Source organism: Podarcis filfolensis (genome assembly GCF_964270895.1).
Source record: "Podarcis filfolensis genome assembly, chromosome: 17".
In the NCBI taxonomy this organism is placed as follows: domain Eukaryota; kingdom Metazoa; phylum Chordata; class Lepidosauria; order Squamata; family Lacertidae; genus Podarcis; species Podarcis filfolensis.
In genome coordinates this window covers 19,844,240-19,859,122 of record NC_139621.1, presented here as the reverse complement: position 1 = coordinate 19,859,122, position 14,883 = coordinate 19,844,240, and the positions used below count along the sequence as shown (strand labels likewise).

The window sequence follows — 14,883 nt, the reverse complement described above, 5'->3', positions numbered from 1 at the left end:
TCAACTCCCTGGACTCCCATCTCCTATGACTACCCCAAATTGGCTTTTAGTTTTCGTTGCTGCGCTTAACGCACTTTACCAAGAAAGCTGCTAACAAGTTTTAAACTGCAGGAGGTGGAGGGGATGCACTAATGAGAGAGCATCAGACGCGTGTTGGCCTCATTTGGAAAGGCAACCAAGACACCTTGGCTGAGATCCAATTGAGGCCTGGCCATTTACCACCCAGTTCTGAAAAGAGAGGTATCATTGTTCCTTTGGTTATGTGTGCCTACTTTGGATCCTGTAGCCTTAGCAGTTCCAGCTAGAAGAAACGTATTGATCTGGGCTTCATGTCTTTCTCTTCCTGCAGTGAGTTATCTGAAGGAACTTGCCATCGCCTTTGGCTTCTCAGTCCTCAGTTGGCTTGCTGTCTTGATTGGCGTCCTTCTCATAGCCGTGTTCATCTCTCTCCTTGGACGCTCCCTTTTCTGGTACACCCACTTCCATGCCTCTGTTCTTCTGTATGGAACTGCAGCTGTGGCTGGACTGATTCTCTTGCATACATTAGCCAAGACATTCTATTACAAAGTAAGTGTGGCATGCAAAAATGTAGGACTTGAAATAATAGCAGTTCTCTGGTTTTCCTTTAATTATAAACATACAGTGGTACCTCAGGTTACAGACGCTTCAGGTTACAGACACTTCAGAATACAGACTCCACTAACCCAGAAATATTACCTCAGGTTAAGAACTTTGCTTCAGGATGAGAACAGAAATCGTGCAGTGGCGACGCAGCGGCAGCAGGAGGCCCCATTAGCTAAAGTGGTGCTTCAGGTTAAGAACAGTTTCAGGTTAAGAACGGACCTCCGGAACGAATTAAGTTCTTAACCCGAGGTACCACTGTATAGGCCTAAATCCAGCACAGAGTTAGGCGAACTTAATCCCATTGAAACATGAGTTTGACCAAACTTCGGGAGGCAGTGGAAGACAGGAGTGCCTGGCGTGCTCTGGTCCATGGGGTCACGAAGAGTCGGACACGACTAAATGACTAAACAACAACAAATCCCATTGAAACCAATGGATTTAAGCCTGCCTAACTGTGTGTTGGATTTAGTCACAAGACTGCCTCATTCTGACTTAGTCTGATGGTCCGTCTAATCCATTATTTCCCACCGACTGGCAGCAGGTCTGCGGGGTCTTTGGCAGTAGTTGTTCCCATCACCTGCTACTTGTTTCTTTTCATTGGAGATACTGCATGTGCTGCCCTGCTGAGCTGTGCCCCTTCCCTTAAATTGGGCACAGATGCAAAGGTAAAGGTAAAGGGACCATTAGGTCCAGTCGTGGCCGACTCTGGGGTTGCGGAGCTCATCTCGCTTTATTGGCCGAGGGAGTCGGCGTACAGCTTCCGGGTCATGTGGCCAGCATGACTAAGCCACTTCTGGCGAACCAGAGCAGCGCACGGAAATGCCATTTACCTTCCCGCCGGAGCAGTACCTATTTATCTACTTGCACTTTGACGTGCTTTTGAACTGCTAGGTTGGCAGGAGCAGGGACTGAGCAACAGGAGCTCACCCCGTCGCGGGGATTCGAACCGCCGACCTTCTGATCGGCAAGTCCTAGGCTCTGTGGTTTAACCCACAGCCTCCCCCGCGTCCCACAGATGCAAAACTCATAGCTTAATTCTGTTGGCTGCGCATTGGACTGCTTTCTTCTCCAGGTTGCAAGATTCAGGAGCCAAGTTCCTTTCTGTCTCCTCTTACACAGATTCAGCAATCGGCCTAATAATTGTTGATCCAAAAACTCCAGGTTTGGCATTCCTCCTCATGTGGGTGGGTGGGTATGAGAGAAACCTCAGGCAGTGCGTTGGCAGGAGAAGCTCTGTGCTTTAGGCGCTATTCATTCTGAAGTGGGGGAGTAAATCTAATTATGCCGTTCCAGTCTGGCTGTGTTGGGTAATGTATTAAATGAATTAGAGCCAGTTACTGTTCATAGAATAACAACTTTGGCAATTGTGCAAAAATAAATAAAGATGTTCTAAATTGCAACAAATGGGCTGTGCCCTTCATTCCCCTAGCTCAGGAATTCAAGCTTTATATTGGTGGTGTCTGGGGCAGCAGTCTTAATCACATTCTTTCAATTTTACATTAAAACAAGCATTTTGGCTTGCTAGGTGGAACAGCCCCCCCCTTTCGTCTCCTTGCATGCTGTTCTGGGAGTTCTCCTGGCCCCGCCCTCCAAAAAGATTTTTTTGAGTGTGTGTCAGAAAAAATTAGTCTTTTGCAATTGGACGTCCTTGATCTTGAGACTGTTGAATCCTGCCCTGTGTAACACAGCACATTTCTCTAGGCTGTATAAGTGCAAACATTAAGAAAAACACAGGAGATGGTTATCCACTTACCTGAGAACAAGCTCCTTTGAATGTGGTGGGACTTGACTTTTAAGCAAATATGCACAGAACTGCTCTGCCAGTCTGCTTCTTAAGAAACTTGGAACGTTTGTTGCTGACATTTCATAATGCACAGACATTTAAATTTGCCTCTCTTTTCTGTCTGCTTGTTTTGTTTTCCCAGAATACAAGCGAACAGTTCCTGGGAGAGCTCTTCTTTGATGTTCCAGTTGTTTTTTGGTCAATTATGTTGGCTTTGCTTACTTACCTAGGACATTCCTCAGCATTTGTCAGTGCAATATGGATTGTGTTTCCGCTGCTCACAAAATTAATGACCTATAAGGAACTGAAAGAAAAAGGTATGTGATGATGACACCTCTGAGACTTGCCTTTGAGGGTTCTTGTAAGGATTGCAAAAAGATAATATTTGCAAAGAACTTTAGGGTGTTCCTATATAAATTATTATGACTTTCTATGGCAGAAATTCTAGTGGAAATGTTCACAGCTGGGGAACAGTAATAGTAATGATGATGATGATGATGATGATGATGATGATGATGATGATAATACCCCAGTCACTCTGGGTGGCTTCCAACGCATACAAGAACAAAATAAAACATCAAACATTAATAGCAACAATCTGATGCAATATAAAAAAGTCACAATAACTTTAAAATAAACAACATATCAAATAAAGCAATATTCAGTAATCCATTCAAATCTAATAGTAAACGGTAAAATTTCATGCATATTTACATGTATATCCGCAGGGGCTTGGGGTGGCAGACTTCATTCTTCAAAACCCTACAATGTATTATATGTAATTGACTTTTTATTTCTATTCTTTGAATATCGTATTGTTGTTTTATTGCTATGGCCAATGGCTGACGCAAATAAAGATTCGTTCATTCATTCTTCCCCTCTCCATGTGATCTTCACAACAACACTGTGTGTGGTAGGTTAGACTTCTAAAAGTTTTTCTCTGGTCCAAGTTCACCATGTGAGTTTCATAACCAGGTGGAGATTTGAGCCCCTGGCCAGGGTGCAAATGGAGAAGGAGACTTGCTTTTCTCCTCTCTCTCTCTCTCTTTGTTACTGTGGAAAATGTGAGGCAGCTGAGGGGCCTGAGGACCACCTCACCTCAGTGGATCCCAGGCTCTCTGCCATAGCAGAGCTCCTCCACCTTGTAGACTCTTGCCTTCATGCCAACCTCTTGCCCCTACAATGAAATTGTAGACAGTAGATAGATGTTAAGGAAGTTGTAGACAGGGTGCTGGTGTTTTGCGCCTGTTTCGCACTGGCAGATAGCACGATAGTATATTTGTATCTTAAAAAGCAGAGACATCACCTTGCCAACAAAGGTCCGTATAGTTAAAGCTATGGTTTTCCCAGTAGTGATGTATGAAAGTGAGAGCTGGACCATAAAGAAGGCCGAAGAATTGATGCTTTTGAATTATGGTGCTGGAGGAGACTCTTGAGAGTCCCATGGACTGCAGGAAGATCAAACCTATCCATTCTGAAGGAAATCAGCCCTGAGTGCTCACTGGAAGGACAGATCCTGAAGCTGAGGCTCCAATACTTTGGCCACCTCATGAGAAGAGAAGACTTCCTGGAAAAGACTCTGATGTTGGGAAAGATGGAGGGCACAAGGAGAAGGGGACGACAGAGGACAAGATGGTTGGACAGTGTTCGCGAAGCTACCAGCGTGAGTTTGACCAAACTGCGGGAGGCAGCGGAAGACAGAAGTGTCTGGCGTGCTCTGGTCCATGGGGTCACGAAGAGTCGGACACGACTAAACGACTAAACAACAACAACAATATTGATAGCCAATCAGTCTCTTAAGCTTAAGCCAAGAAAGAGTATTCTCTATAAGATTGAATATCAATATACGTATCAAGTCTTTGAGATCAGAAGCCCGGAAAACTACCTTGGGTGTGTGCTATCTGCAAGCCCCAGCAAAAGGGCCCCATCGGGGGCAAACAGCGGCCACTTGATTACTTGGACTGCCAGGGCGAAACAGGTGCAAAACGCTGGCACCCTGTTGTCTACAACTTCGTCTACAACTTCATTAACATCTATCTACAACTCCACTAGCATCTCTCGGTATTGTGAATAACATCGAGCTTACCTTTTGTTGGTGTCTTCATGAACTTATCTAAAAGACTGAGTTAAGCATTTGAAAAATCTATTGAAACCAGACATTATAAGTTCATCTTAGGTTGGGTAGTTCGCAGGTCTCTGTGGCTTTGTTTAATGTTTTGTATTTTTCTCAGAAGGTTGAGAAAGAATGTATAATTAATTAATTAATTAATGTATAATGTATATTAATCGCCAACGTGTTGCATGGGTCGCACAACCAGTTATGCCGCCAGCTTTGCAAAAAGCTTCTGCTAGTGCAACTTGTTGTGCAAATTATCTGCAAATTCACTTAGGCAGACATAAGTAATTATGCCCAAACCTCACAATCTACTCCGCAGATTCAGACACCCAAAGAGCCAGAGTTTGCCTGTTTCCTTACTTGGTGTTCTTCACTGGCCGATGGCAGCCATTTTTGGACCAAAATCACGGGGGGGGGGGGGGGCGGCGAGCAAGACTGGATGAATCGGAGAGCAGGAGAGATTGGACAGATCAGTCTTTCCGTCGTCTCTCTTGCTGGTTGGCTTCAGCCATTTTAGGAAGAAACCATGGCAGGAGGGGGAGGGATTCGTGGACTTGTTGGGTGAATGCTTGCTTAACGGACTATTTCCTGGGAACGCTTTGTGGGTGGACTTTTGTATATTTAATTTCATATTCATCATGCTTGCCCATGCTTGAACAGCAGCCCTGGTGTTAGTGGTGAAAGAACATTAAATCTGAAGAGAGGTCTAGAATTCTATATAAAATATAAAATAAATAAAATTTTATTATTATTAAGGCACAGTCTGACCCCCCTCCTTTGGTAAACTTCACAGAATGGTTGCCCAATGTTTGCCATTAATTTGATTTTGAATTGATTTTAAAATGAATTGATTTTAGAATGCTGTGTTTTATTGTTGTTAGCCGCTCTGAGCCCGGCTTCAGCTGGGGAGGGCAGGATATAAATAAAATTTTTTTTTTTTTTTATTATATTGCCAGCTACTTCTTCTCTCCCCCCTCCTCTCTCACTGTAGGTGCCACAATGAAGTTTCTAGCAGTTTACCTCCTGGGAATGTTTATTCCACATGTCTATTCGTTGTACCTCAACTGGATTATATTTGAAATGTTAATTCCCATCTTGGGACGCATTGGTTCAGAAATTCCACCCGATGTCATCGTGGCTGCTTTTATCGTTTTGGCGACGATATTTCTGTCTTCCTACTTTGTAAGAATGCTTTCAGAAATATTTTGTGTTCTACAAGTTCAGCTGATTCACAGTGCGGTCCTAGGCATGCCTTCTCGGAAGCAAGTCTCGTTATATTCATTTGATCTGTAGGTTAAAAAAACGCTGTGACGATTCTTGTGTTTTCAAAAAATAAAAATGCAAATACATGTGGCTTCTTTGCGCATGTGACCATGGATTTTCCGAGACCATTTTTCTCTACATCTTTCTGTTTTAAGTTGTGAAACCTGTAAGGCCCGAGAGCTTGTGTGTGAATTGCAATTTGCCATGGGCTGTGCTTCAATTAGCTGCTTTTTAAGTTTTCCCTCTTGTGAAATAGAGTAATTAACATGTCCACACAAAACAATGTTAGCAGGTTGCTTACGTTCACAAATTTTTGTTTTTTCGGCGGGACGCTGGGAGGTCAGCAAATCTGCTGTTTCTGCTGGAATAGATGCAAATTATGTAGATGAATTAGCATAATGAATTGTGCCCATTAAGTTATGTGGAAGGGTAAGGAACCATAACCCCAACTTGCAACCCCTGGAAATTCTGCACAGAACCCCTCTAGCATCTTAGATTTCACCAGTCATCGCCAATACAGTGTTACTTCGGGTTACATACGCTTCAGGTTACATACACTTTAGGTTACAGACTCTGCTAACCCAGAAATCGTGCTTCAGGTTCAGAACTTTGCTTCAGGATGAGAACAGAAATCGTGCTCCGGTGGCGTGGCAGCAGCAGGAGGCCCCATTAGCTAAAGTGATGCTTCAGGTTAAGAACAGTTTCAGGTTAAGTACGGACCTCCAGAATGAATTAAGTACTTAACCCGAGGTACCACTGTGCTTCTTAACCTGAAGCACTATTTCTGGGTTTGCAGAGTCTGTAACCTGAAGCGTATGTAACCTGAGGTATCACTGTACTATCTTCACAACTCTTAAGGAGCAGGAACATTTTCTTATATTTTAACAAAAGCTGATATTTTCAGAATGTTTCTTTCTGCTCACTAGTAAATGCCCTGCTAGTTTGCTCCCTCCTGACCTTACTAAAGGAGAGGTATGAAAGGCCCTGGTTCAGATCTCTGTTTAAATATGATACTTTATAAGTCAGATATAGGCAGACCAGATTTCTTTTATTTTCTTTCTGCTGGAACCCCAAAGCCCACTGAACGGAATCAGGTTCCTAGCCTTAGAATTAAGGAACAGGAATGAATTCTGCACATGTGCCCAGCAGTTCATTAACGGTACCACTCCTAGTTCCCCCCCAAGCTTTGTTCATTTGAGCGGCCTAATTTAGAGAGAAAAGCCTTTTTTTGTTAAACAGTTGGGAGCTGATTTTTTTTCTAAATTGCCCAGAGATTTGCCGGTAGATCCCTTTCTCCCATCTGCCTGTCCCCTAAACCACGTGGTCTTTGTCAGATCGCTGGGCCTCATGCAGATTTGCCACGCAGAGTTGTGTTTGGGAGAAGTCTTTGCGATTAAATAAACCTAAATTTCAAAAGCTTGCAGGCTCACTAGTTGGTTTCTCGGGATGTGTTTTTATAGATGAAGTGTTCTTATCTTTGTTATTTTCTCCTCCTCTTCTTCAGCTTAAATTCATCTACCTTGCCAAAAGTACAAAGATGTCAATAATAACGTTAGCAACTGTTTCTGCAGTCATGTTCGTCCTGGTTTGCAGTGGAATCTTCTTCCCGTTCAGTTCAGATTTTGCAAACCCCAGACCAAAGCGAATCTTTCTTCAGGTAAGGAACCCTTTTGATGCTGCAGAGGGCTATCCGCGCAGTTGTTAACGAAAGATGTGGTGAATGAGGGAAACTCAGCAAGTCTTTGAAACTGCTGGCTCATAATGCTCTGTGTAGCCACTGAAATGGACCAGAGATAAACACAGGAACCTGGGGATGATGCTGTAGTGAAACACTTAACTCCCAACCCTTTAAATCTTTTATGTATTTATCATAGCCGTCCATGACTTTTTGTGCAGTTCTGTGTTTGAACTGCAGTAGTTTGAGTTTAGAAACTAACATTTGGTTCCGTTTGAGAACAAGTTGCAATTTCTTCCTTGATATATTCTTCAGAAGTTGATAAATGTACATTTATTGCTCGTTAGAGTCTGAGTAAGTTCCCATTGATCCCCGAAGGGAAAGTATTTATGGACACTTCTCAGACTTAGGTTCTCATGACAGCTAGTCTAGTACGATTCTTTGCAGCTATAGGTCAACCCTGAAGGTTGATTTGTATGTCTTAATTCAATCGTTGGAGTAATAATAATTGTTATTATTTATATCCCACCCATCTGCTGGGTTTCCCCAGCCACTGTGGCCGGCTCCCAACAGAATGTTAATAATAATAATAATAATAATAATAATAATAATAATAATAATAATAAAGTGATAAAACATCAAACATTAAAAACTTCCCTAAACAGGGCTGCCTTCGGGTGTCTTCTAAAAGTCAAATAGTTGCTTATTTCCTTGACATCTGATGGGAGGGCGTTCCACAGGGTGGGTGCCACTACCGAGAAGGCCCTCTGCCTGGTTCCCTGTAACCTCACTTCTCACAGTGAGGGAACCACTGGAAGGCCCTTGGAGTGATGGGGGTGGAGATGCTCCTTCAGGCATACTGGGCCGAGGCCATTTAGGGCTTTAAAAGTCAGCACCAACACTTGGAATTGTGTTCGGAAATGTACCGGGAGCCAACGTAGGTCTTTCAGGACTGGTGTTATATGGTCTCGGCAGCTGTTCCCAGTCACCAGCCTAGCTGCCGCATTCCGGATTAGTTGTACTTTCCGATATACCTACAGGGCTCTATAGTGTCTCTGGATAAACTCCAAATACATTCTTAGCTGGCCACATTCAGACCCACAGAGCATTCTGTAATGCCCTCTTGCAAAATATTTTGGACGCCACCCAAGTTGGTAGTTGGTTTTCCCTTGAAGATGGAAAGTAAACTCTTGTTTCGCAAAATTGTTGCTTCTGTGGTACCACATGGGCTGTGTACACACTATAAATGTAAAGCACACAGCTTTCCCCAGAGAATCCTGGAAATGGTAGTTTACCCTGCACAAGAGCTACAATTCCCAGAAACCTCACCAAACTACAGTTCCCAGGATTCTCTGGGGGAAGTCATGTGCTTTAACTGTATGGTGTGTGCAAATCCTTAAGGCTGGTCTTTGTGGAGGGTCATAATAAGTCTGCTGAACAGATAACCTGGATTCAAAATTTTATGCCGAGCCTTTTTGGGTCACTTTTCCAGCACATGAGTCGAAGATTTCATAGCCTGGATGGGCAGTTGGTGAAAAGTGATTCTGGAATATGGATTAATGGGCTCGACTATGGTGGGATATCTCATATCACTCCTCATATACCTGAACTCAACGATTCCATTAGAACAAAATGCGAGGAAGGCGCACCTCTCTGTGGATTTCCCTGGATCCTTCCCGTGGACTATTTATTCAAGTTGGTAACATCGTCTCCTCAATGTACTATTGAGAGTGGATATAATGCTTTTAAAAACAAACAAACAGTGAACTGGTATTTGGGTTAGGTTTACAGTGGTCCCTTGGTTCTCAAACATAATCCGTTCTGGAAGTCAGTTCCAAAACCAAAGCGTTCCAAAACCAAGGCATGCTTTCCCATAGAAAGTAATGCAAAATGGATTAATCCATAAGCTTTTAGGAAAACTTTGAATTTTTTAAAGTAGAATTCTTTTGTCTTTTGGGCATCTGCCAACCAAAACTTAGATTTATTCCAACATGTCTGGTTTTATAAGTTTGTTTTTGTTCTTATATATGATGAAGATAGTCGTTTGGATTTACTTTATGTATTTGTGGCTGGCTCTAAGGCCATAACTTTAGTTTTCAAACCTATCCGTGTTTGACGCTGTGCTATGACCAGTTGTGTCGTGCAGAGTCTTTAAGTTGGACAGATTCAATACCGAGCAGTAATTTAAAGTACTTCAAAAATGCCATTTTGGAGAGTCACATGAATCTTAAACACAACCTTTTCTTGCAGGAAAAATTGGTATCTTCCTGCTCCAGCCATCACTCCCAAGAAACCAGCTCACTTTCAGCTTCTTTCCAAAGAGCGAACGCCATCAGATTCTACAAAGTTCACCTTTGAAATAACCGGTGAGTTGTGTGTGCTATTGTATTTTTATTTGCTACTTATCATTGGGGAGATTTTCCGGTTTCTGCAGGCGGCAATGGTAGTCTTAAAATACTCAGAGTAAGGCTGCTGACAAACAATTCCTTGTCACTGTCAGCCTGGATAGGTCAGTTGGTTAGAGCGTGGGGCTGATAACGCAGAGGTTGCAGGTTTGGTCCCATATGGACAGCTGCATATTCCTTCATTGCAGGAAGTTGGGACTAGATGATCTATGACCCTAACAGTGCCGTTTCCCAGATACAGGAAATTTTGCATGCCATAGTTGCAGTATGCATGAGAGAGCTTCTGCCTGCAGTAGGCTCTTTATGAAAAGTTATGTCACAATAAATTAGTTGGTCCTTACAGTGCTACAAGACTTTGTCATCTCTGCAGCAAGCAACTAACTAGCTACCTTCTGGCGATTTGTTTAAATTTTTATGCTGCTTTTTAGGCCTTCAAAGCAGCTTGCAGACTAAAGGCAAATAAGTGATAAGAATGCGACAAGTACAAACAGAAACTCGGTGCACAGTTTTCTATATAAATATAAATATTATAAATATAAATAAATATGTCTATGTCTGTGTATGTTTCTATTAGGGTTTATAAAGAAGAATACAAAGATTGTTGTCAAATATCTTTTTTTGTCCAAAACCAAAACGTTAAAGGCAAGAAAGAGAAAGAGAAGAAGAGGAAGAAAGGGGAAGAGATAGGGAAAAGAAATAGATTGAAAAGAGAGAGAGAAAAGTTAAGAAACTAAAGGACTTCTGATTCCTTGTCTGTCTACTATATATAAGCATTATTCACTTCAGCAACTGCAGTAGAACACCTAATAAAGCCACTTTCTACAAATCATTATCTTCACTCCTCAAATCCAAACATCATTATTTCTTCTTCTTTTTCATGCATAAAGTCTACGAGAGGTTTCCCATCTTTAGTAAACGGTTACAATGACTTTGCTCTGATTAAACATGTCGATTTCGCCATCTCAGCTAAGTCTGTTAGTGTTAACAGCCACTCTTCCATCGCTGGCAATAATGGTTCATAACATCTTTGAATGCACAACTTTCTGAATAAAACACAGGCCCCACGTACTCTACTGATTAACACTGGAGCACTTTTGGAAAGAGTTAGATGTGTGAATCCTAGACTCATACAACCAACCTTTCTAGCTGTCCTTTGGCTGAATGAACCAGTTTGTTGTATAAGGAAAGGTAAAGGGACCCCTGACCATTAGGTCCAGTCGTGGCCGACTCTGGGGTTGCGGCGCTCATCTCGCTTTATTGGCTGAGGGAGCCAGCGTACAGCTTCCGGGTCATGTGGCCAGCATGACCAAGCCGCTTCTGGCGAACCAGAGCAGTGCATGGAAATGCCGTTTACCTTCCTGCCGGAGCGGTACCTATTTATCTACTTGCACTTTGACATGCTTTTGAACTGCTAGGTTGGCAGGAGCAGGGACCGAGCAACGGGAGCTCACCCCGTCGTGGGGATTCAAACTGCCGACCTTCTGATCAGCAAGTCCTAGGCTCTGTGGTTTAACCCACAGCGCCACCTTACAGTTTGTTGTATAGTCATACACTAAGTTTCATGGTGAATGGGTTCCTGCTGAGGAACCATGAGCAGCTATTGAGTTCAAGTCTTATTTGTGGACTTCTCAAAGCATGTGGCAGGTCATTGTGGAAATTGAATGCTGGACTGGACTGACTTTTTGACCTGATCCAGCTTAGGTTTTTTTGCCTTAAAGCAAGCAGTAAGGGACATAAAGAAATTCAGGAGAAGAAAGAAATTCACGATAGTTCTGGGCGCACCTGAAAAAGTTCCTGTGTTCTTCATTCTGCGCTAATGTAGAAATCTTTGTCTGCCGTCTACTTTAGGTCCAAGTCACATGTCAGTGTTTCTTCGGCCACATGAAGGTTCAACACTGTCCAGGTGGTCTCTGGGAGATGGAACTCCTCTTGCTAATAATGTAGGCAGAGATTATTTTATATATTATACACATGGACTCCAGGCCTCGCCATGGCGCTTCTGGATAGAAATGAAGGTGAGGCTATATCAAAAACATGCAATCTTACTTCTTAGAACTCTGTTAAAATGATTTGCTTTTTCGGAACACTGTTACCAATGGTTCATCTGTGTGTGTGTGTGTGTGTGTGTGTGTGTGTGTGTGTTAAGAAAATGCAGGCTTTTTATGCTGTACATTTTCGAACTCAGTTCCCTCCTGCACCTGGGCTTGTAAGTCTACTCTTCTCCTTTGCACACATCCCAAAAGGTTTGCTTCCAGATGTGCGTCATAGGCAAACCATCTATTTCAGGGATGGCTCACCCGTGGGTCATCTGTAGAGCTTTCTTCTGGCCCTCCCAAAACCCCTCTAAAATCATCATTAACACCCACTCGCTCACACCTGCCCATAGGGATGCCAGCTTGAGGAAAGGAACCCTTGCCCCCCGGTTTGATCTCCTGACCATAGCAAAGAGAGCAGATATTATCTGTACACTGGGCCTCACTGTAAAATCCCAACTCATGGCTCTTCTATTTCTTGTAACAAGTAGAGATGCTTTTCTTTCTTTTTCTTTCTTTTAAATTTTATTTATACTTTTCAAATACAGTGGTACCTTGGTTCTCAAACTTAACCCGTTCCGGAAGTCCGTTCCAAAACCAAAGCGTTCCAAAACCAAGGCACACTTTCCCATAGAAAGTAATGCAAAAGGGATTAATCCGTTCCAGACTTTTGAAAACAACCCCTAAAACAGCAATTTAACATGAATTTTACTGACGAGACCATTGATCCATAAAATGAAAGCGATAAACAATGTACTGCAGTCACACAGTCAATCCATCAGTAGCTGAAATGGGTTCCAATCCATCAGTAGCTGAAATGGGTTCCACACAGTCAAAACGAAACAAAAAAAGCTGCAAAAATAAAAACCGCAAAATAAATAGCAAAGATAGACCTCAGCATAACACTGAGAATGGAAGTGTGGCACTCAAAACGGAGCATGTTTGGCTTCTGAAAAAAGTTCGCAGATCAGAACACTTACTTCCAGGTTTACAGTGTTTGGGTTCCAAGTTGTTTGAGTACCAAGGCGGTTAAGAACCAGGGTACCACTGTATAACTGATTTTACATTCATTTTGACATTTTAAAACTTGGCTTCCTTCCCCCTTTTTGCAGTTCCTTAAATTTATTTTTACTATCTTCTGCATATCCAAATTAACTTAACTTGCTCATTTATTTATCTTCTTTATATATATTTTTATACTCTTATATAGCTGCAGGTTATTACAATAATCCTGCCAGTGTTTTTATCTGTTTACAATTTATCCGTAAATATTCAATAAACCATTTCCATTCTTTTATAAAAAGTTTGATATCTGGATTTCTTATTCTTCCAGTAAGTTTCGCCATTTCTGCATATTCCATAACTTTTCGTATCCATTCTCCCTTTGCTGGGGCTTCTTCTTCTTTCCATTTTTGGGCAAGTAATATTCTTGCCGCTGTAGCCGCATACATAAATAAATTTCTATATAATTTAGGTAGTTCTATCCCTATAATTCCCATACTTGGGCTTTTCATACTTCTGGCACAATCTGTGTAGTCATAGCTGTTTTGTCCCTCATTTATTAACCTGGGGTTGTTGTTTTTTTTTTACTTCTTTTAATTTTCTACCTAGTCTGATATTTAATAGGGAGAAAATTCCTTCTGTATCCCTGCATAACATAGAACGGCTTCTGTATAGGCTGTTTCTTCATACTGGATTCCCTTTTTAGCCAGCAGCAAGCAGCAAAAATGCACATCTGCTGTATATCAGAGGGTGCCTTTGGAAACTTCAGCCCATCCTAGAATGTGCATGTGATTACAAGCCTACTGTTTCTAATTGTATTAAAAGGTCAAACCCACAATTTTCCTATGAACCAACATTTCTACTTTTGCTTTTTGTGAGCCTTTTTAAAAAATGTGCACAGACTGCTCCCTTTCCATATAACTTGTTTGTTGGATGTGCTGCGTAGCTCCCATTTCAGTATGCTTCCTCGTAACGTGTGTCTTAGTTGTCAAATTGGTTTCAGTATCATTTGTGAGCTTTCAGCCTGCTAAATACCATTTTCCCTTCTTTGTAGTCTCTGTGAAGGGTGCACAGGCTTCTATCCTGTTTGCAGGCCCCGAGTCTTCTGTATCTGACACTCTTCGCCACCTATACCATATTTTTCTCTCTGTAAGACGCACTTTCCCCCTCCTAAAAAGTAAGGGGAAATGTGTGTGCGTCTTATGGAGCGAATGCAGGCTGCGGAGCTATCGCTGAAGCCAGAAGAGCAAGAGGAAATGCTCCCCCTGCCCTGAAGAGGCTTGACACGGCTATCCCAGAAGCCAGAACAGCAAGAGGGATCGCTGCTTTCGCTGCGCACCGATCCCTCTTGCTGTTCTGACTTCGGCTGGAGAGGCGCTGCACAGCTTTCCCTCTCTGCTCAGCGCCCCTTCAGCAAAGCGGGAGGAGAAATGGAGCCCCTTCCATTTCTCCTCCCGCTTTGCTGGAGAGGTGCTGTGCAGAGAGGGAGAGAATTTTTTTTTTCTTGTTCTCCTCCTCTAAAACTATGTGCGTCTTATCGTCCGGTGCCTCTTACAGAGTGAAAAATACAGTAATTGTGCAAAGATAATAAGGGACGCGGGTGGCGCTGTGGGTTAAACCACTGAGCCTAGGACTTGTCGATCAGAAGGTTGGCGGTTCGAATCCCCGTGACGGGGTGAGCTCCCATTGCTCGGTCCCAGCTCCTGCCAACCTAGCAGTTCGAAAGCACGTCAAAGTGCAAGTAGATAAATAGGTACCGCTCCGGCGGAAAGGTAAACGGCGTTTCCGTGCACTGCTCTGGTTTGCCAGAAGCGGCTTAGTCATGCTGGCCACATGACCCGGAAACTGTACGCCGGCTCCCTCGGCCAATAAAGCGAGATGAGTGCCGCAACCCCAGAGTCGGTCACGACTGGACCTAATGGTCAGGGGTCCCTTTACCTTTACCTTTAATAAGGGACTTAGAAGTTTCTAGAAATCATATT

The 14,883-nt window shown here is 42.8% G+C and overlaps 1 protein-coding gene across 2 annotated transcripts in view; it reads left to right on the top strand.

The window, feature by feature from the left end:
• ERMP1 (endoplasmic reticulum metallopeptidase 1) overlaps positions 1-14,883 on the top strand; it is a 41,101-nt gene that overhangs the window by 21,915 nt on the left and 4,303 nt on the right. For both annotated transcript variants that reach the window (XM_083593099.1, XM_083593098.1), the window contains exons 8-14: positions 350-567; positions 2,550-2,724; positions 5,515-5,705; positions 7,291-7,443; positions 8,954-9,156; positions 9,712-9,827; positions 11,715-11,881. In XM_083593099.1, coding sequence (XP_083449225.1) covers positions 350-567; positions 2,550-2,724; positions 5,515-5,705; positions 7,291-7,443; positions 8,954-9,156; positions 9,712-9,827; positions 11,715-11,881 — 1,223 coding nt within the window. The remainder of the gene's footprint in view (positions 1-349; positions 568-2,549; positions 2,725-5,514; positions 5,706-7,290; positions 7,444-8,953; positions 9,157-9,711; positions 9,828-11,714; positions 11,882-14,883) is intronic.